This window comes from Pipistrellus kuhlii, unplaced genomic scaffold (assembly GCF_014108245.1).
Source record: "Pipistrellus kuhlii isolate mPipKuh1 unplaced genomic scaffold, mPipKuh1.p scaffold_m20_p_25, whole genome shotgun sequence".
Lineage (NCBI taxonomy): Eukaryota > Metazoa > Chordata > Mammalia > Chiroptera > Vespertilionidae > Pipistrellus > Pipistrellus kuhlii.
This window is the reverse complement of record NW_023425524.1, coordinates 1,560,194-1,575,675: the sequence shown is the minus strand read 5'-3', so window position 1 is coordinate 1,575,675 and position 15,482 is coordinate 1,560,194. Positions and strand designations below refer to the sequence as shown.

General features: G+C 46.1%; 1 protein-coding gene across 1 annotated transcript in view; it reads left to right on the top strand.

Moving 5' to 3' along the window:
- The first annotated feature begins 3,321 nt into the window (after positions 1 to 3,321).
- Positions 3,322 to 15,482, top strand: part of DNAH14 (dynein axonemal heavy chain 14) — a 111,907-nt gene continuing 99,746 nt past the window's right edge. Inside the window, exons 1-6 of the mRNA XM_036453372.2 lie at positions 3,322 to 3,362; positions 7,733 to 7,890; positions 9,699 to 9,842; positions 10,898 to 11,028; positions 12,938 to 13,090; positions 13,511 to 13,623. Coding sequence (XP_036309265.1) covers positions 3,322 to 3,362; positions 7,733 to 7,890; positions 9,699 to 9,842; positions 10,898 to 11,028; positions 12,938 to 13,090; positions 13,511 to 13,623 — 740 coding nt within the window. The remainder of the gene's footprint in view (positions 3,363 to 7,732; positions 7,891 to 9,698; positions 9,843 to 10,897; positions 11,029 to 12,937; positions 13,091 to 13,510; positions 13,624 to 15,482) is intronic.

The following is a 15,482-nucleotide window of genomic DNA, read 5'->3' as shown; positions in this document are numbered from 1 at the left end:
TCCCCGGGGAAGCTGGCCGAGAGGGTGGGAGTGAGGGCAGAGCCCGTGGGTGCGGCTTGCGGGCACCGAGCTGCGTGGCGGTGGCCAGGATCTCCCCCGCTGGCACCAGGATCCCCCAAAGCAGCTGTGCGTACCCCCGCCGTACCGACGAGGGACTGGGGGGGCTCCGGGCAGGTGGGTCTTTCCTGACATAGGAACTACGCCCATCCTCCGCTGATGGGCGAAACCTGGAGCTTATAAAGGCCACCCAGGGGCGCCGAGGTCACGGGTATCGGTACGTCCGGGGGCCTCGGCTCCAACAAGAGTCGTCCAGGCGCTGCTCTGTCTCAGGTGTGGGGACAGCCTGCTGAACCGGAGGGGGAATGAAGCAGGGCAGGAACATTAATGAGCATACATGCCAGCGTAAGCAGCCACTACCCCTCGGCCTTCATTGCCACCGTTAGCAGAAATCGATGTTTGCCGTGTGCAGACAGCAGCTAACGGCCTTGAACGCTCTCTAGGAGGTTTTCTCTCAGAATGATTTTCTCTCATCAGTGTAAGTGAATGCTATGGTGGTTGTGTGTGTATGTGTGTGTGTTTATTTTTTATTTTATTGATTTTTTTACAGAGAGGAAGGGAGAGGGACAGAGAGCTAGAAACATCGATGAGAAACATCGATCAGCTGCCTCCTGCACACCTCCCACTGGGAATGTGCCCACAACCAAGGCACATGCCCTTGACCAGAATTGAACCTGGGGCCTTGCAGTACGCAGACCGACACTCTATCCACTGAGCCACACCGGTTTCAGCCATGTGTGTGTTTTTTAATATTAAATGTTGCCATCTTATGGCTTGCCTTACAGCTACGGAAGAAGCAGGGAGCTTTTGAAAGGTGACAGGAGTAAAAATCCTAGAGGGAAAGCCGATGGAAAATGTGCATTTCAAACACATACCCCCCCCCACACACACACACATACACTGATTGAATGAGAGGATAAGGAGTCTGATTTCCCCACGAAAAGTAGAGAAATCGCTTACACACCAAGCACTTCCTCCCACTCCGCTGTGTTTGCGTCTCATTTCATTGTTTATATTTTTTCCCCCTGTGTCTGGTGCATTCTCCTCACTCACCGAGCTGTTGAGTGGAGGGCTGGAGACCAATAAGATCATTTCTGAGACGGGGAGTGCTCACTCAGTCAGTCAACAAACAGCCGGGGGGCTTTGGCGTGTGAGGTATTACGGAGTGGGTTTTTAGCTCCCCTGACATCCTGGCAGAGGGCTGTGAGGCTTTAAAGAGAAAAGGGAATAAGGTCGCTGAGACAAGCTTCTTGTTCCTAAACAATCTTGAAGTATCATGAGAAAATAAAATTATCACCCAGCTGGTGTGGCTCAGTGTTTGAGCATCGACCTAGGAACCAGGAGATCACGGTTCGATTCCCGGTCAGGGCACAGGCCTGGGATGCGGTCTCACACAGACTGCGACAGAACACCGGAAACCAGACCCCAGGCATTCTCGTCCCAGGGCCGGGCGATTCTCGCCAGGCCCCACGCCTAGTGCGTGACCAGCTGCTGAGGTTGGCAAGTGCGTCGTCAGCCCTCGGCCCTCATTATTGTCGTCAGTGTCCTGCTCTGGGGCTGACAGGCGCTCTGCAAGTGAGGCTGCTGATGAAGGGAAAAGCCTGAAATTAAAATCCCTCTGACTCGCCGGAAACCAGTGTGGCTCAGTGGAGAGAGCATCAGCCTGGAGACGGAAAGGATCCCAGGTTCGATTCCGGTCAAGGGCATGGACCTTGGTTGTGGGCACATCCCCAGTAGGGGGTTTTGCAGGAGGCAGCTGATCGATGTTTCTCTCTCATCGATGTTTCTAACTCTCTATCCCTCTCTCTTTCTCTCGCAAAAAAAAAAAAAATCAAATAAAACATATTTTAAAAATAAAAAAATAAAATCCCTCTACTGGCCTCGCTGGTGTGGCTCAGTGAATAGAGCGTCGCCTTGCGGACTGAAGGGTCCCGGGTAGTGAGGTGTGCAAGTGTCCACTTTCTAACTTGGCCTTATTCCCCACACAGACTTGAGTCCATGTATCATCTAAGATTGTAACATTGAAAACCTGTGGAGGCCCCGGCCGGTGTGGCTCGGTGGACAGAGCGTCGGCCTATGGACTCAAGGGTCCCAGGTTCGATTCTGGTCAGGAACATGTGCCCGGGTTGTGGGCTCCATCCCAGTGGGGGATGTGCAGGAGGCAGCTCTTCCTCGCTGTAAAAAAAAAAAAAATCAATAAAAAAAATATTTTAAAAAATTGAATAAATTTAAAAAAAGCTAACCGGCCCAAGGGAGAAAAAAAACAGGCCAATCCAGAGAGGAGAAAAGAAAAAAAAAGACAATCCTTTTTATTTATTTTTTAAAATATATTTTATTGTTTTTGTACAGAGAGGAGGGGAGAGGGATGGAGGGTTCCCAGAATCACCTGCCCACGACCTCGCCCCTGCCCCTTTAGGCCACACAGTGGGCACGCAGGTGGCCGGGAGCCTGGGCAGCTGGTGCAGGCGGCGGACCGGCCGCCCGCGGGCACATGAGCGCCCCCGCGTGGGCACTGCAGGGAGCGCAGCCGCGCAGGCACCTGGTCCAGCTCACCTGCGCCCGCCCTGCCCCGCCCCGCCCCGCCTCCCAGCATCCTTTTCAGGGGCCGCGGGCCAGCAACCGCTGCAGCCCAAGGGGTTGGCCCTCCGCGCTGTCCCTCCCTCGGGGTCGCCTTCGCCTGGAGCCCCCCTCCCCCAGCCCGTGCAGGCTTCACCTTGACCTTGGCCGCTGGGCCCCAGGCGGGGCCGGAGCAGGTAAGGGCAACGGGGACCCCCTGGGACACCCGCCCTTCGTGTCCGTGGGCCCAGCGCCCTGGGCGGCGGGGGGCCCGGAGGGACAGGTGGGCGCACCTCTCACCCTCCCCCCCCCCTGCAGCCCCCAGACGGCGGGCATTCGTGGGGCTCCCTCTGTGCCCCCCACATGCCTCCGACAAATGCCCCTCCCCCAAAGGGCTTCCCTTCCTAGGGCAGGAATAGTGTCTCCCCCCCCCCCATTTTTTTTTTTACCTTTTTATTGCATTTATTGGGGGTGGCCTCGGTTAATAATAGTCTATAGCTTTCAGGGGTACCATTCTATAATACACGGTCACCCCCAAGTGAAGTCTCCTCTTGGTCAGGTGAGGGAGCTCTCTTCTAGATGAAGGGGAGTTTCGGGGGGAGGGGTGTCTCCCCCAAGTCACGAGTGTGTAATGGACTCGGAGAAAAACGTGGCCACCGTTTACTGTGTCATATATGCACACACAGTGTATGTTTACACCGCGCAGATATGGATGGGTATGTGAGATTGAACGTGGACAGACGTAACATGTAAGTTCACACAGAGAATTACATTAATAACATCCATAGATATGGAACCAGCCTTCACGGGGTAAACTCTTATCAAACGACCGATAGATGGATGGATGGATAGATGATAGATAGATAGATAGATAGATATTTCACACACACACATATCAACACACATTGTTGGGTTTGATTTACTCATGTTTTATTTGAGACATTTGCATGTATGTTCGGAAGCGTTACAGTCTGTGAATTTTTTGGGGTGCATGTACGTCTGGTTTGGAAAGCACTGACGCTTTAGTCTCCACAAGTGAGTTCAGAAGCTTTTCCTCCTGATTTCGGAACGTCTGTGGGAGGGTCTTCTGTTTTCGGCATCTTTGATGACGTTCACCTGGGAAGGTCTGTGGGCCCGTGTCTCCCTCTTAATTGGGATTAAGGGAGAGCCGTTTGAGTGCCGTTTCTTGTTTTCCTTCACCGGCTGTTAGTTTGATTGGTCTTTATTATTGTCTTCTGTTATAATCATTTCTCCTCCTTCGAGCTTGTTCAGGTTCTAGCTTCTTTACTGAGCACTCGTTTTGTTTTGTTTCCAGTCTTTAAAGTACTGGATGCATTTAATGCTCTTCTGGGTTTCTAAAAATGTGCGTGTTATTGTTTCCTCTACGGGCATATTTTTCTTGTTGTTCGCTACTTTGTTTGGTTCATTATTCCACACGTAAGTGAAATCGTGGAGCTTGTCTTTCTCTGCCTGTCGTGTCTCACTTAGCGTAATACACCGCAGGTCCACCCGGGCTGTCGCAAAAGATAAGATTCCCCCCTTGTGGGTGAGCAGTATTCCACGGCACCACGGCTTTCCGATCCACTCGCCCACGGATGGGCACGTGGGCTGCTTCCAAATCCTGGCTGCTGCAAACAACGCTGCCGCAAACACAGGAGTGCGAATTAGTGTTTTCGGGTTTCTTCCGTAAAGGCCCAGGAGTGGAAACATTAAAAATGGTGGTGGATTAGTGGCCGACATTGATATGAAGAATTCTGTACATGTTAAAAGTTAGGATGACCAAATGTAAATTCAGTGAGTGGGCCAATTAAGAGAGAGAGAGATACGTATGCACTTTCAATGTGTAACTTTTGTACGCTGAATGGTACGTATATATATATATATTTTTTGCTTTTTGAGGGAATGAATAAGGTATAGTTAATTGTGCCTTGACATTTGAAATAAATTTTTAAGACAGATGGAGGTAACTGGCTGTTTGTGGTATAACAGATAAAGAGATCCTTCATTATAGTTAAATTGGTTTCCATTTCAGTTAATCACCATTAAATTCACTCTTTTTTTTTTTTTTAAATCACACATTGGAGAAGGCATGTGAATAATACGTGAATCCTGGGTGGTCTACTCTCCTAAACACAAGAAACTGACATTATTTGCAGTCTAAAGGAGAGGACCCTCAGAAACTTGTCAGGCCACATTCTGAACCTTCCTCATCCCCTTAGTATTTTCCTTTCTGTTTCAGTTACTGTACTAACGTTGTGGATGATACTGAAATTTTGCATAATGTGAACAGCATAAACGACTTATAAATTGAAAAAAAATATATATGGTGGCGGAATAAATGGTTGCTACCCTGACACGCTCCCAGGACCAAACTGGAATTACAACTAAAATATAGAAAAACCACCCCGACTAATCAACTGGAGAATAGATGGAGAGATCAGGAAAACCAGGGACAGAAAGTGGAGACCTCACTGAGGAGAGAGGGAGGGAGGGAGGGAGGGAGGGAGACATTGAGACATTGATGTGAGAGAGACACACATCTATTGGTTGCTTTCCACACATGATCCTAGCATGGGGCCAGGGATCACACCTGCAACCCCGGTACATGCCCTTGACCAGAAATCGAACCCGTGGCCCCTCAGTGTGCAGGCTGATGCTCTAACCACTGGGAAACACCTGGGTAAGGTTGCACGGGCAGTTTTGAATTCCTGTAGTCATAGCTGTGAAGTCATCTTTTACATTAAAAAGCATTTCTTGCTGAAACCAGTTTGGCTCAATGGATAGAGCGTCGGCCTGCGGACTGAAGGGTCCCGGGTTCGATTCTGGTTGGGGGCGTGTGCCTTGGTTGCGGGCACATCCCCAGTGGGGGGGGGGGGTGTGTGTGCAGGAGACAGCTGATCAATGTTTCTCTCTCACTGATGTTTCTGGCTCTCTATCTCTCTCCCTTCCTCTCTGTAAGAAAATCAATAAAATGTATTTAAAAAATAAAAATAAAAAGTATTTCTTTTATAGCCTACTTACTACTTCATAGTCTTATTCGGGGACAAAAACATGGCGTCCTATATACCCACTGATTTGACAACACTATGTCAACATGCGGAGGAGCAAAGAAACATAAAGTCAAGGTAAAATATGTAACTCTGTTAAAATGTTAACACTATTTATCTAGCAGGAAGTCAGTCTGCCGGTGGAAAATAATGTGAAGGTCACATATGAAGGTCATATGAGGGTTGGTAAGGATTGGCGTTTAGAAATCCTTACTCTCTCCTGGAGGGCGGGACCCAAGGAGAGAGGCAGATGAACACGGCTGTGGCTCCTTAGCCCCCCCCTGACATGCCAAGAAGGAGAGAGAGAGGTTGATGGGTGGGAGAGACTGACCAACATTTGAGAAATCCCAGAGAGGCCAAAGGCTGTTGGTTCTGGGTATGGATATGGGTAGAAAATGGCAGTTCAGCGCCCTGGCCAGTGTGGCTCAGTGGATAGAGTGTCGGCCTGTGGACTGAAAGGTCCCAGGTTCTATTCCGGTCAAAGGCAGGGACCTTGGTTGCGGGCACATCCCCAGTAGGGGGTGTGTGGGAGGCAGCTGATCTATGTTCCTTTCTTATCGATGTTTCTAACTCTCTATCCTTCTCTCTTCCTCTCTGTAAAAAAAATCAATAAAATGTGTTTGTTTTTTTTTAATTAAGAAAATGGCAGTTCAGAGCAGATGGAGAAATCAGAAATCCGTTAGAAAGAGGGTGCGTAGAAAACTCCCATAGCTTTGGGGATGAAACATCCTATCTGTAAAAATAACGTATTTTTATAACTCATGGATGGAAGGAAATTAGAAAAACTTAGAACTGAAAATATAGTAAAAGAAAGAAAAAAAGAGGGACCTTTACTTACCTCATGAAAAACTGTGTGAAAAAGCCATTTTAGTGTTTAGAGAGAAATGTATAGCCATAAAAACGTATATTATAAAATGAGAAAGGCTGCAAAGTTAATGAGCTAACAATCTGCTTTAAGAAAATAGAGGGAGCCCTGACCAGTGTGGCTCAGTGGATGGAGTGTCAGCCTGTGGACTCAGGGGTCCCAGGTTCGATTCTGGCCAAGGGCATGGACCTTGGTTGCAGGTACATCCCCATTGGGGGGGTTGGTAAGGATTGGCAGCAGGAGGTAGCCGACCACTGATATTTCTCTCTCTCTCTCTCTCTCTCTCACCCTCTCCCCTTCCCTCCCTTCCTCTCTGATATCAATAAAAATATTTTTAAATGAAAATTTTAAAAATAAGTCATATGATTATTTAAGGTTAGATGAATCTCTTTTGAAATTTTTAAATGTATCATATAAGAATTCAATAATTTTTTTTTTTTTTAACTATAGACTTCAAGCTAAGCTTGAGCAGTGTAAGTTGTCTGACTGGCAGTGCCTGGAATTCTTACCAGGTTGCGCTGTTTGGATTACAGTTTGTCATTTCAAGTGGTTTACAACTGACTCTTTATGCAGGGGGAGGGCGAAAAGCACTCAAAGAAAAGGTGAAAATTACCCGACCGTCACCATAATAAAAATCATGGACTTAAGAACTTATGAGTTATAAGACCTGTGAAGGGCTAAACTTTAAAACTGTTAGGAAAAGTATAAGAGAATTTTGCAGTTACCGTGGAATAAGGAGATATTTTCTAAGCAACACACATCATGTAGGCTGAAGAAGGAGGATTCTTAAGTGCCTTCCAGCTTTTGAAATCTGATGATAGCATCACTAACACCTGTTTAGCATTTGAATAGACTCCCCTGATTTCAGATCTGCTTATCAAAGCACCTGTCAACAGTGTCTGGAAATGATAGATGTCCTGTTGTCAAGTACAGAATAAAGACTTACGCTTTTAAGGTATAGAGCACATGTGTCAAACTCAAGGCCTGCGGGCCAAATCCGTCCCGCCAGGCCTTGCAATGTGGCGCGCACCGCGCTGTCATCACTGCACTCCGCTGCGTTTCCATCACAATGACAGTTTATGACTGTTCAGTAAACCATTCGGCCCGCGATTTAGGCTGGATTTTAGATTTTGGCCCCTTCTCTGATTGAGTTCGACACCCCTAGTATAGAGGACATTAAACACAGCATTTTCTTTTTCTTGTCTAGAAGATTTGTTAAGTTCGAAGATCAGAATTACCAAAGGGTCACACCCTCGCAGAATCAACCAGCTCAAACGACAGAAGACGAAATATCGAAATACAGACCGTATACGGAAACCTTGAAGCCAGAAAAAACAGAAGTTTATCAAGATGATTACCATCCAGGCATGTTGACTTATCTTTTCCGTAATGGGAATGAAGAGGACTTTTATAGCATTGAGTCAAAGTAACAAGGGAAACACATTGAAATACTCTTTCTTTAGTCCTAGCAATCAGCAATATCTTTAAATATAAAGGGGACATAATTGCCCAGCTGGTTGTGTTGCCCCAAGAATCAAAAGGTCACGGTTTGATTCCTGGTCAGGGCACATGCCTGCGTTGTAGGCTCGGTGCCCAGAAGGGGGCGTGCAAGAGGCTGGAGATCTGTGATTCTTATTGATATTTCTCTCTCCCTCTCCCTCTATTTCTAAAAATAAAAATAAAAACATTTCTTTTCTTTTTTTTTTTAAATAAAGGGAACATAATCTAAATACTGGTCAAAATATTAAAAATAACAGCGGGACCACTGCCACCACCAAGAACACGTGACATTCCTAGAGCAATTTACAGTTCACGTCACTCTTTCACGAATATCATATATTTCCCCCCCTGTGAGGCCAACATTCTAAGTCCCAGTACCTTCTGGCTGTTGCCACCTTTCTGCCCTCTCACCCCCACTGGCCCCTCCCCCCAAAACTGGAAAAATTGGCTGAAAGAGAACTTACTGTTTCCTTTGTACTCATTTTGGTTTGCTTGTAATTTCTGTGTCTTACCACCTGCTTGTTTGTAGCTCAGTGCCTTGCACTACATAAACATCTGTTAAACCATTGGGGAGAAAAACGTATTTGCTTTTCAGAAGCCCTGTTGTCAATAACTCCCCCATTCTTCGTGTTCAACAATCCACCAATCAGCCAGAACCGGTGTGGCTCAGTGGATAGAGCGTCGGTCTGCGGACCTGAGGGGTTCCCAGGTTCGATTCCGTTCAAGGGCATGTACCTTGGTTGCGGGCACATCCCCGGTGAGGGGTGTGCAGGAGGCAGCTGATCGATGTACCTCTCTCATCGATGTTTCTAGCTCTCTATCCCTCTCCCTTCCTCTCTGTGAAAAATCAATAAAATGTGTGTGTGTATATATATATATATATATATATATATATATATATATATATATATTTTTTTTTTTTTTTTTTCAATCCACCAATCAGGTAAGCCATGGAGGAGTGAGAAACAGGCCCGCTGTAATTTTTCTGAACTTATATCTGAACATTTTCTGGGCTCAGCTATCAAGTGACAGTTAACAAAAGCGTTTGGTTGTGTATTCTGTAATGAGGATCCACGTTTTTGTCATCATCAAATCAAACACCCGCATTTAAACCTCAGAAAGCGCTTAACCGAGCGCTTTACACGCTTTACACATATTTACCTCATCCTATGAGGCTTTTACTGTAACAACCCTTATCTCCAAGGCGAGGACAGCAAAACAGACGGATAACTGACAGAATAGATAGCAGAACAGGGGCAAAGCTCATAACTGACCTTGGAACCCAGGTGTTTTGACTCGGAGCTTATGTAAAATCCCGGTAATGATATAACGATCAACTGTATTGCTTGGTATGTGGAATTACTATGTAGCTATTCAGTCAATAATGGTTTAAAAAAAAAAAAATATATATATATATCTATATATATATCTATATATATCTTTTATTGATTTTTTTACAGAGAGGAAGGGAGAGGGATAGAGAGTTAGAAACATCGAGGAGAGAGAATCAATCATCGATCAGCTGCCTCCTGCACACCCCTCCCACCAGGGATGTGCCCGCAACCAACACACATGCCCTTGACGGGAATCGAACCCGGGACCCTTCAGTCCGCAGGCCGACGCTCTATCCACTGAGCCACACCGGTTTCGGCTAATGATGGTTTTATTCTCAGATTACCTTCCAGAAAGAACTCAGCAAGTTGTGGCTCCAAAACCAGTTCCCCAGAAGCAGAAAGAGAAGCCCACGGGGAAAAAGGTTCAAACGTGTACTTACCTGAAGGCTAAGGAGAAGAGGCTCGTGTCCTACGACAGGACAGGTACGTGGTGTGACTGTCCGAGCTTGTTCGGAAGGATCGATACCTTTTCAAACGACGCCGCGCTTCTGTGTGCTTACATCGCGTCGCGCTTTTAGAAGAAACGGTCTTATTGCATTTTACGCGTGGTCGCTTGAGAGCATCGTCAGCTGCGAGGAGATCAGGAGAGATTTGGGCCGAAACCGGTGTGGCTCAGTGGCTAGAGTAGGGGTGTCGAACTCAATCAGAGAAGGGGCCAAAATCTAAAATCCAGCCTAAATCGCGGGCCGAATGGTTTACTGGACAGTCATAAACTGTCATTGTGACGGAAACGCAGCGGAGCGCAGTGATGACAGCGCGGTGCGGGCCACATTGCAAGGCCTGGCGGGACGGATTTGGCCCGCGGGCCTTGTGTTTGACACATGTGGGCTAGAGCGTCGGCCTGCGGACTGAAGGGTCCCGGGTTCGATTCCGGTCAGGGGCATGTACCTCGGTTGCAGGCATATCCCCAGTAGGGGGTGTGCAGGAGGCGGCTGATCAATGATTCTCTCTCATTGATGTTTCTCTCTATCCCTCTCTCTTCCTCTCTGTAAAAAAAAAAAAAAAAAACAACAACAATAAACTATATTAAAAAAAAAAAAGAAAAAAGAAAAGAAAGATTTGGTCTGAAAGGTGTCAGCGGGATGAACGTTCTTGGGAGATGAGTTGCCTCCGACGTAGCCATCCCTTCTCTTCCGACCCCTCGGCCCCCGCCCTGCTCAGGCCTCGGTGAGGAGGCTCCTTCTGACAGTGCGTCTGAGCTGGTGTCTCTCTTCTTCCCAGCCGCCTGTGTCGTTAGGTCTTTGGTGACCTCTTCCTCAAACGGAAAAAATATTACCGCTTCTTTCCAGCTTCCGTTAAAACCGAATTCTAAGCTACGTTTTCTCCTCCCATTCGGTAGTCGGTGTACACTCTCAGGATAGGTTTCCCACTACATTTTTTTTCCCCCTCACGTAGAAAAATTTAGAAGAGTGTACGTACCCTTAAGTGATGCCCATTCTCACCCTGGCATTGGATCTCGTTTTAATATTCCGAACCAGAACCGGAGGATGATGATGTGGTTAGACACATCGTCAGGCTGAGAAGCAAGCTGGGTTGGCCGACAAAGTTACCGAGCTATAAACTGGATCACAGTGACGCCAGAACGGCCGTTCAGAAGAAGCGTCTAAAGGTATGGTTTTATTCAGCTTTGCACTGTTATAAAGGTTAATGTTGGAAACTGTGTCTCAATCTTTTTTAAAAAAAATATATTTTATTGATTTTCCACAGAGAGGAAGGGAGAGGGATAGAGAGCTAGAAACGTCGATGGGAGAGAAACATTGACCAGCTGCCTCCTGCACACCTCCTACTGGGGATGTGCCCGCAACCAAGGGACATGCCCTTGACCGGAATCGAACCTGGGACCTTTCAGTCCGCAGACTGACGCTCTATCCACCGAGCCACACCGGTTTCGGCAGGTGTCTCAATCTTTATGTCATTCATTATACTACACTAGAGGCCCAGTGCATGAAATCCGTGCACTGGCAGGGTTCCTAGCTGCTGCCAGCTGCCAGCCTGGGCCTCCCACCCTTCCCTCCGCCGCCCCTGCCCCCTGGTCAAACTCCCGGACAACTCATGGTTGAAGGGACAATTTGCATACGATGCCTTTATTATGTAGAATTAGAATCATTATTAATATCAAGTTATAATCTCGTTTCACGGTGAATGCTTGTGAAAAGTGTTTGACATCACTTCCTTTTGCTTATTTAAAGAGTGAGGAACAGGTCAGACATCTGCCTGAAATTGGAATGCTCTCCTAACGTTCATGCTGATCAGCTTTTTGTGATTTAGAAAGAAATCCTAGTGTAAAACTGGATGCAAAATTCAAAATTACAGTGATTGGCCGAAACAGGTTTGGCTAAGTGGATAGAGCCTGTGAACTGAAGGGTCCCAGGTTCGATTCCGATCAAGGCCATGTACCTTGGTTGCGGGCACATCCCCAGTGGGCGTTGTCCAGGAGGCAGCTGATCGATGATTCTCTTTTTCGATGTTTCTGACTCTTTATCCCTCTTTCTTCCTCTCTGTACAAAATCAATAAAAAATATATTTTTTAAAAAAAGTTAGAAGCTTTAAAGCTAAAGTAAATAAATTTGACCTAAACATGTTCTCAGTGGGGCATGTGTGATTTCTCAGACCCTCAGGGAGAGCCACGAGAGTACAGGGCAGCAGCCCAGAACGTGGGCTCGGGGTCAGCATTGCGGATCAATGCCTGCTTTGCCTCCCTCTGCTACCGACTTTTCTCCAATCACCAAACTTCCCAGCATATTAATTTATGCATCTGTGTAGTGAGATTCAAAAGATCCATTTAAGAGACTAAAGTTGAGACGTTAGGAACTCTGTGGCTGTCAAGATACGTATGCAGCACAGTTGTTACTCGTTATTTATTTATTGCTTGGCAAATATTAGCTGCTAGTTATACTAAACCATGAGGATAAACTTAATATGCTCAAAAGGCTTCTGGTGTTGGCAGGTTTACTGGAAGTGCAGCATACATAGCAAAGGTGTGAGTTCTTTGGGTTAATAAGCATGCATGGCCCTGGCTGGTGTGGCTCAGTGGATAGAGCATCGGCCTGCGGACTCAAGGGTCCCAGGTTTGATTCTGGTCAAGGGCACATGCCCGGGTTGTGGGCTCCATCCCCAGCAGGGGGCATGCAGGAGGCAGCCGATCAATGATTCTCTCTCATCACTGATGTTCCTATCTCTCTCTCCCTCTCCTTTCCTCTCATAAATCAATAAAAATATATATATATATATATTTTAAAAAATAAGCATGCATGAGTAAGCATACAGATCAATGTTCATGAATGTTTTATCACCACATTAGGTATAAGAACGAAAATTAAATGCATTAAATCAAGATGGATCTTGTTGAACTCTGATTAGACACAATTTGAAGTTCGCTTTTCTCTCAATGTGATTTTTTAATCTGTATTGACGTCTCAATTTACTGAGCAATTTGCCAGGCATTTGACTGCTTGCTCTGGTCGAGTTAATTAAAAAAGCTTTTTTTTTTTTTTTTTTTTTTTTTTTTTCTACCTCAGAGAACTCTAGAAGATGATGGCGAATTTGTTTATTGCCTCGCTCGGAGACACCCTCACACCTCCTACAACCCATACGACCTTCAGGTGGTCTCTGCCCACAGAGCAAGGCATTCCAAGGAATTCTGGACGGTGACTGCGTCCTTTGTCTCAAAGGTAATACAGGACGAAAGAAAAATCATTTAGGCTGTAGATGAGGTGGTGTGGGGGTCAGAGAGAGAGAGAAAGCTTAATGATAAAGACACGTGGCTCTAAGCCAAATACAGGCTCCCGTCATTCCTTGAAGATACCGTTCATATGTTTTAAAGAAACAAAGTCACGGCCGAAACCGGTGTGGCTCAGTGGGTAGAGCATCAGCCTGCAGACTGAAGGGTCCCAGGTTTGATTCCGGTCAAGGGCATGGACCTTGGCTGAGGGCACATCCCCAGTAGGGGGTGTGCAGGAGGCAGCTGATCGATGATTCTCTCTCATTGATGTTTCTAACTCTCTCTCCCTCTCCCTTCCTCTCTGTAAAAAATCAATAAAGTATATATATATAAAAAAGAAAGAAAGTCACGTCATTCTTTCTATCTGCAGGTTACCAAAACGGGTGCCGTAGAGGAAGTAGAACTCTCACCTACGATGGAATGGCTGTTAGAGAGAAGATGTTTCTATTCGCTGCAAAAATTCAAGGTCATTTCCAATTTTCGGTGAGATGAATGAAGTGGAAAACTGATTGGTCATGGGATCCTTTTGAAATAGTAATTCGCTGGGTGACATTTGGGTTTAGCTGTAGAAAAGCCATATTTATGGGGAATTATACAGGAAATGGGAAAGTCTATATATATATATATATAGATATATATAATTTTTAAAGAAGCTTACCCACTTAAGTATTACAACTCTTAATTTTATCTTTTTGGATGAATATTGTAAGAAAAAGGTATTTTAAAGTCAAGCAAACCTCAGTGGACCATAATGACTTAGTTTACTTTTTGATGCATTTATTTATTAAATGAATATTGAGTCTGCTACAAACCAGGCATTATTCCAGATGCTGTTGAACAAACCAAACAGTTATCGAGCTCTCAAAGGACTTAGATTATAATGGGTGAGAGGTGATAAAAAAAACCACACACATATATGCAAAATGTCAGGTGGAGATGAAATAGTGTCCTATATAACTAAAAGGGTAACATGCAAATTAACCCTAAAGATGGGACCACTGGGAGCTACTGGTTGCTATGACGCGCACCGACCACCAGGGGGCAGACGCTCCACAGGAGCTGCCCCCTGGGGGTCAGTGTGCTTCCACAGGGGGAGCTCTGCTCTGCCACAAGCTGGGCTGATGGCTGCGAGCACAGCGGTGGTCTGGATAGAAATCTCAGTAGCACCCTGAGGGCTCCTGGGCTGCCAGAGGGATGTCTGACTGCCAGCTTAGGCCCACCCCCCAGACGGACATTTCCTGAGGGATCCCGGACTGCGAGAGGGCACAGGCCAGGCTGAGGGACCTCCTCCCCTGAGTGCGTGAATTTTCCTCTCTGAAATCAGTACTGACTTCCGAGAGGAAGGGAGAGGGAGAGAGAGAGAGAGAGAAACATCAGTGATGAGAGAGAACCATGGATCAGTTGACTCCTGCACCGCACCCCCCAACTAGGGATCAAGTCTGCAAACCGGGCCTGTGCCCTGACCAGGCATCGAACCTTGACCTCCTGGTTCATAGGTTGATGCTCAACCACTGAGCCATGCCAGCTGGACAAGAATCATCTTTTTATGTGACATCTGGCTTCAGTGAAAATCATTCATTGTCTTTATTCATGTCAGGAAAAAATGTAGTTTTAGTCAGGTTAAGACTTGTAGTGTTATTTGATTTTTAATGTGTTTTGTAAAGTTTTTTTTATTATTATTATCATTAATGCTGTAACAAGTAACATTTCTAAGACAAAAATAAGATAAATATGGAGTTAACGACTTGAGCTGGTGATGCTGTGTGTACACCGCAGGGATGCCCGGAGCAGGCTTGGATGGCTCGGTCTCTGATTCAGAATCAGCCAATGGCATCACTCTGATGGGCTGGTTGGCTGGCCTCTTGGGCCCTCCTCTTGCCACCACTCCAGCTTCCGCACCAGCCCTAACCGGCTGCATAAGGGACTTCCCTTTGGCAAATAAGGACCCCAACTCACCTCCGTGTTTATATAACGGTGTGTCCTCAAGGCGGAAATGTCTGAGAGAGCCTGTGATGTGACATTCGTCCCTCAAGGGCATAAAATCAACTGCAGAATGCACTTGGGGAAATTGATGGAGAATTGCAGAAATAGTTGATGTGTCTGTTTCATCTGTTAGAAGCTAAGGGTGAGGAGTGATCACCAGAGAAACCACTTAGTTCCCTCTCTCTGAGTTTTCAATATCGCAAATGCATCTTTTTAAGAAAGTGCAAGTATTAAATATTATCAAAATGGCATACATTATCTTCCATTTTTACTTACCACTGTACAGTGATTTCTTATCCATGTACCTTTTCATTATCACTTGAAAATAGAACCTTCACTCTTCTTGAAATCTGAGTCTC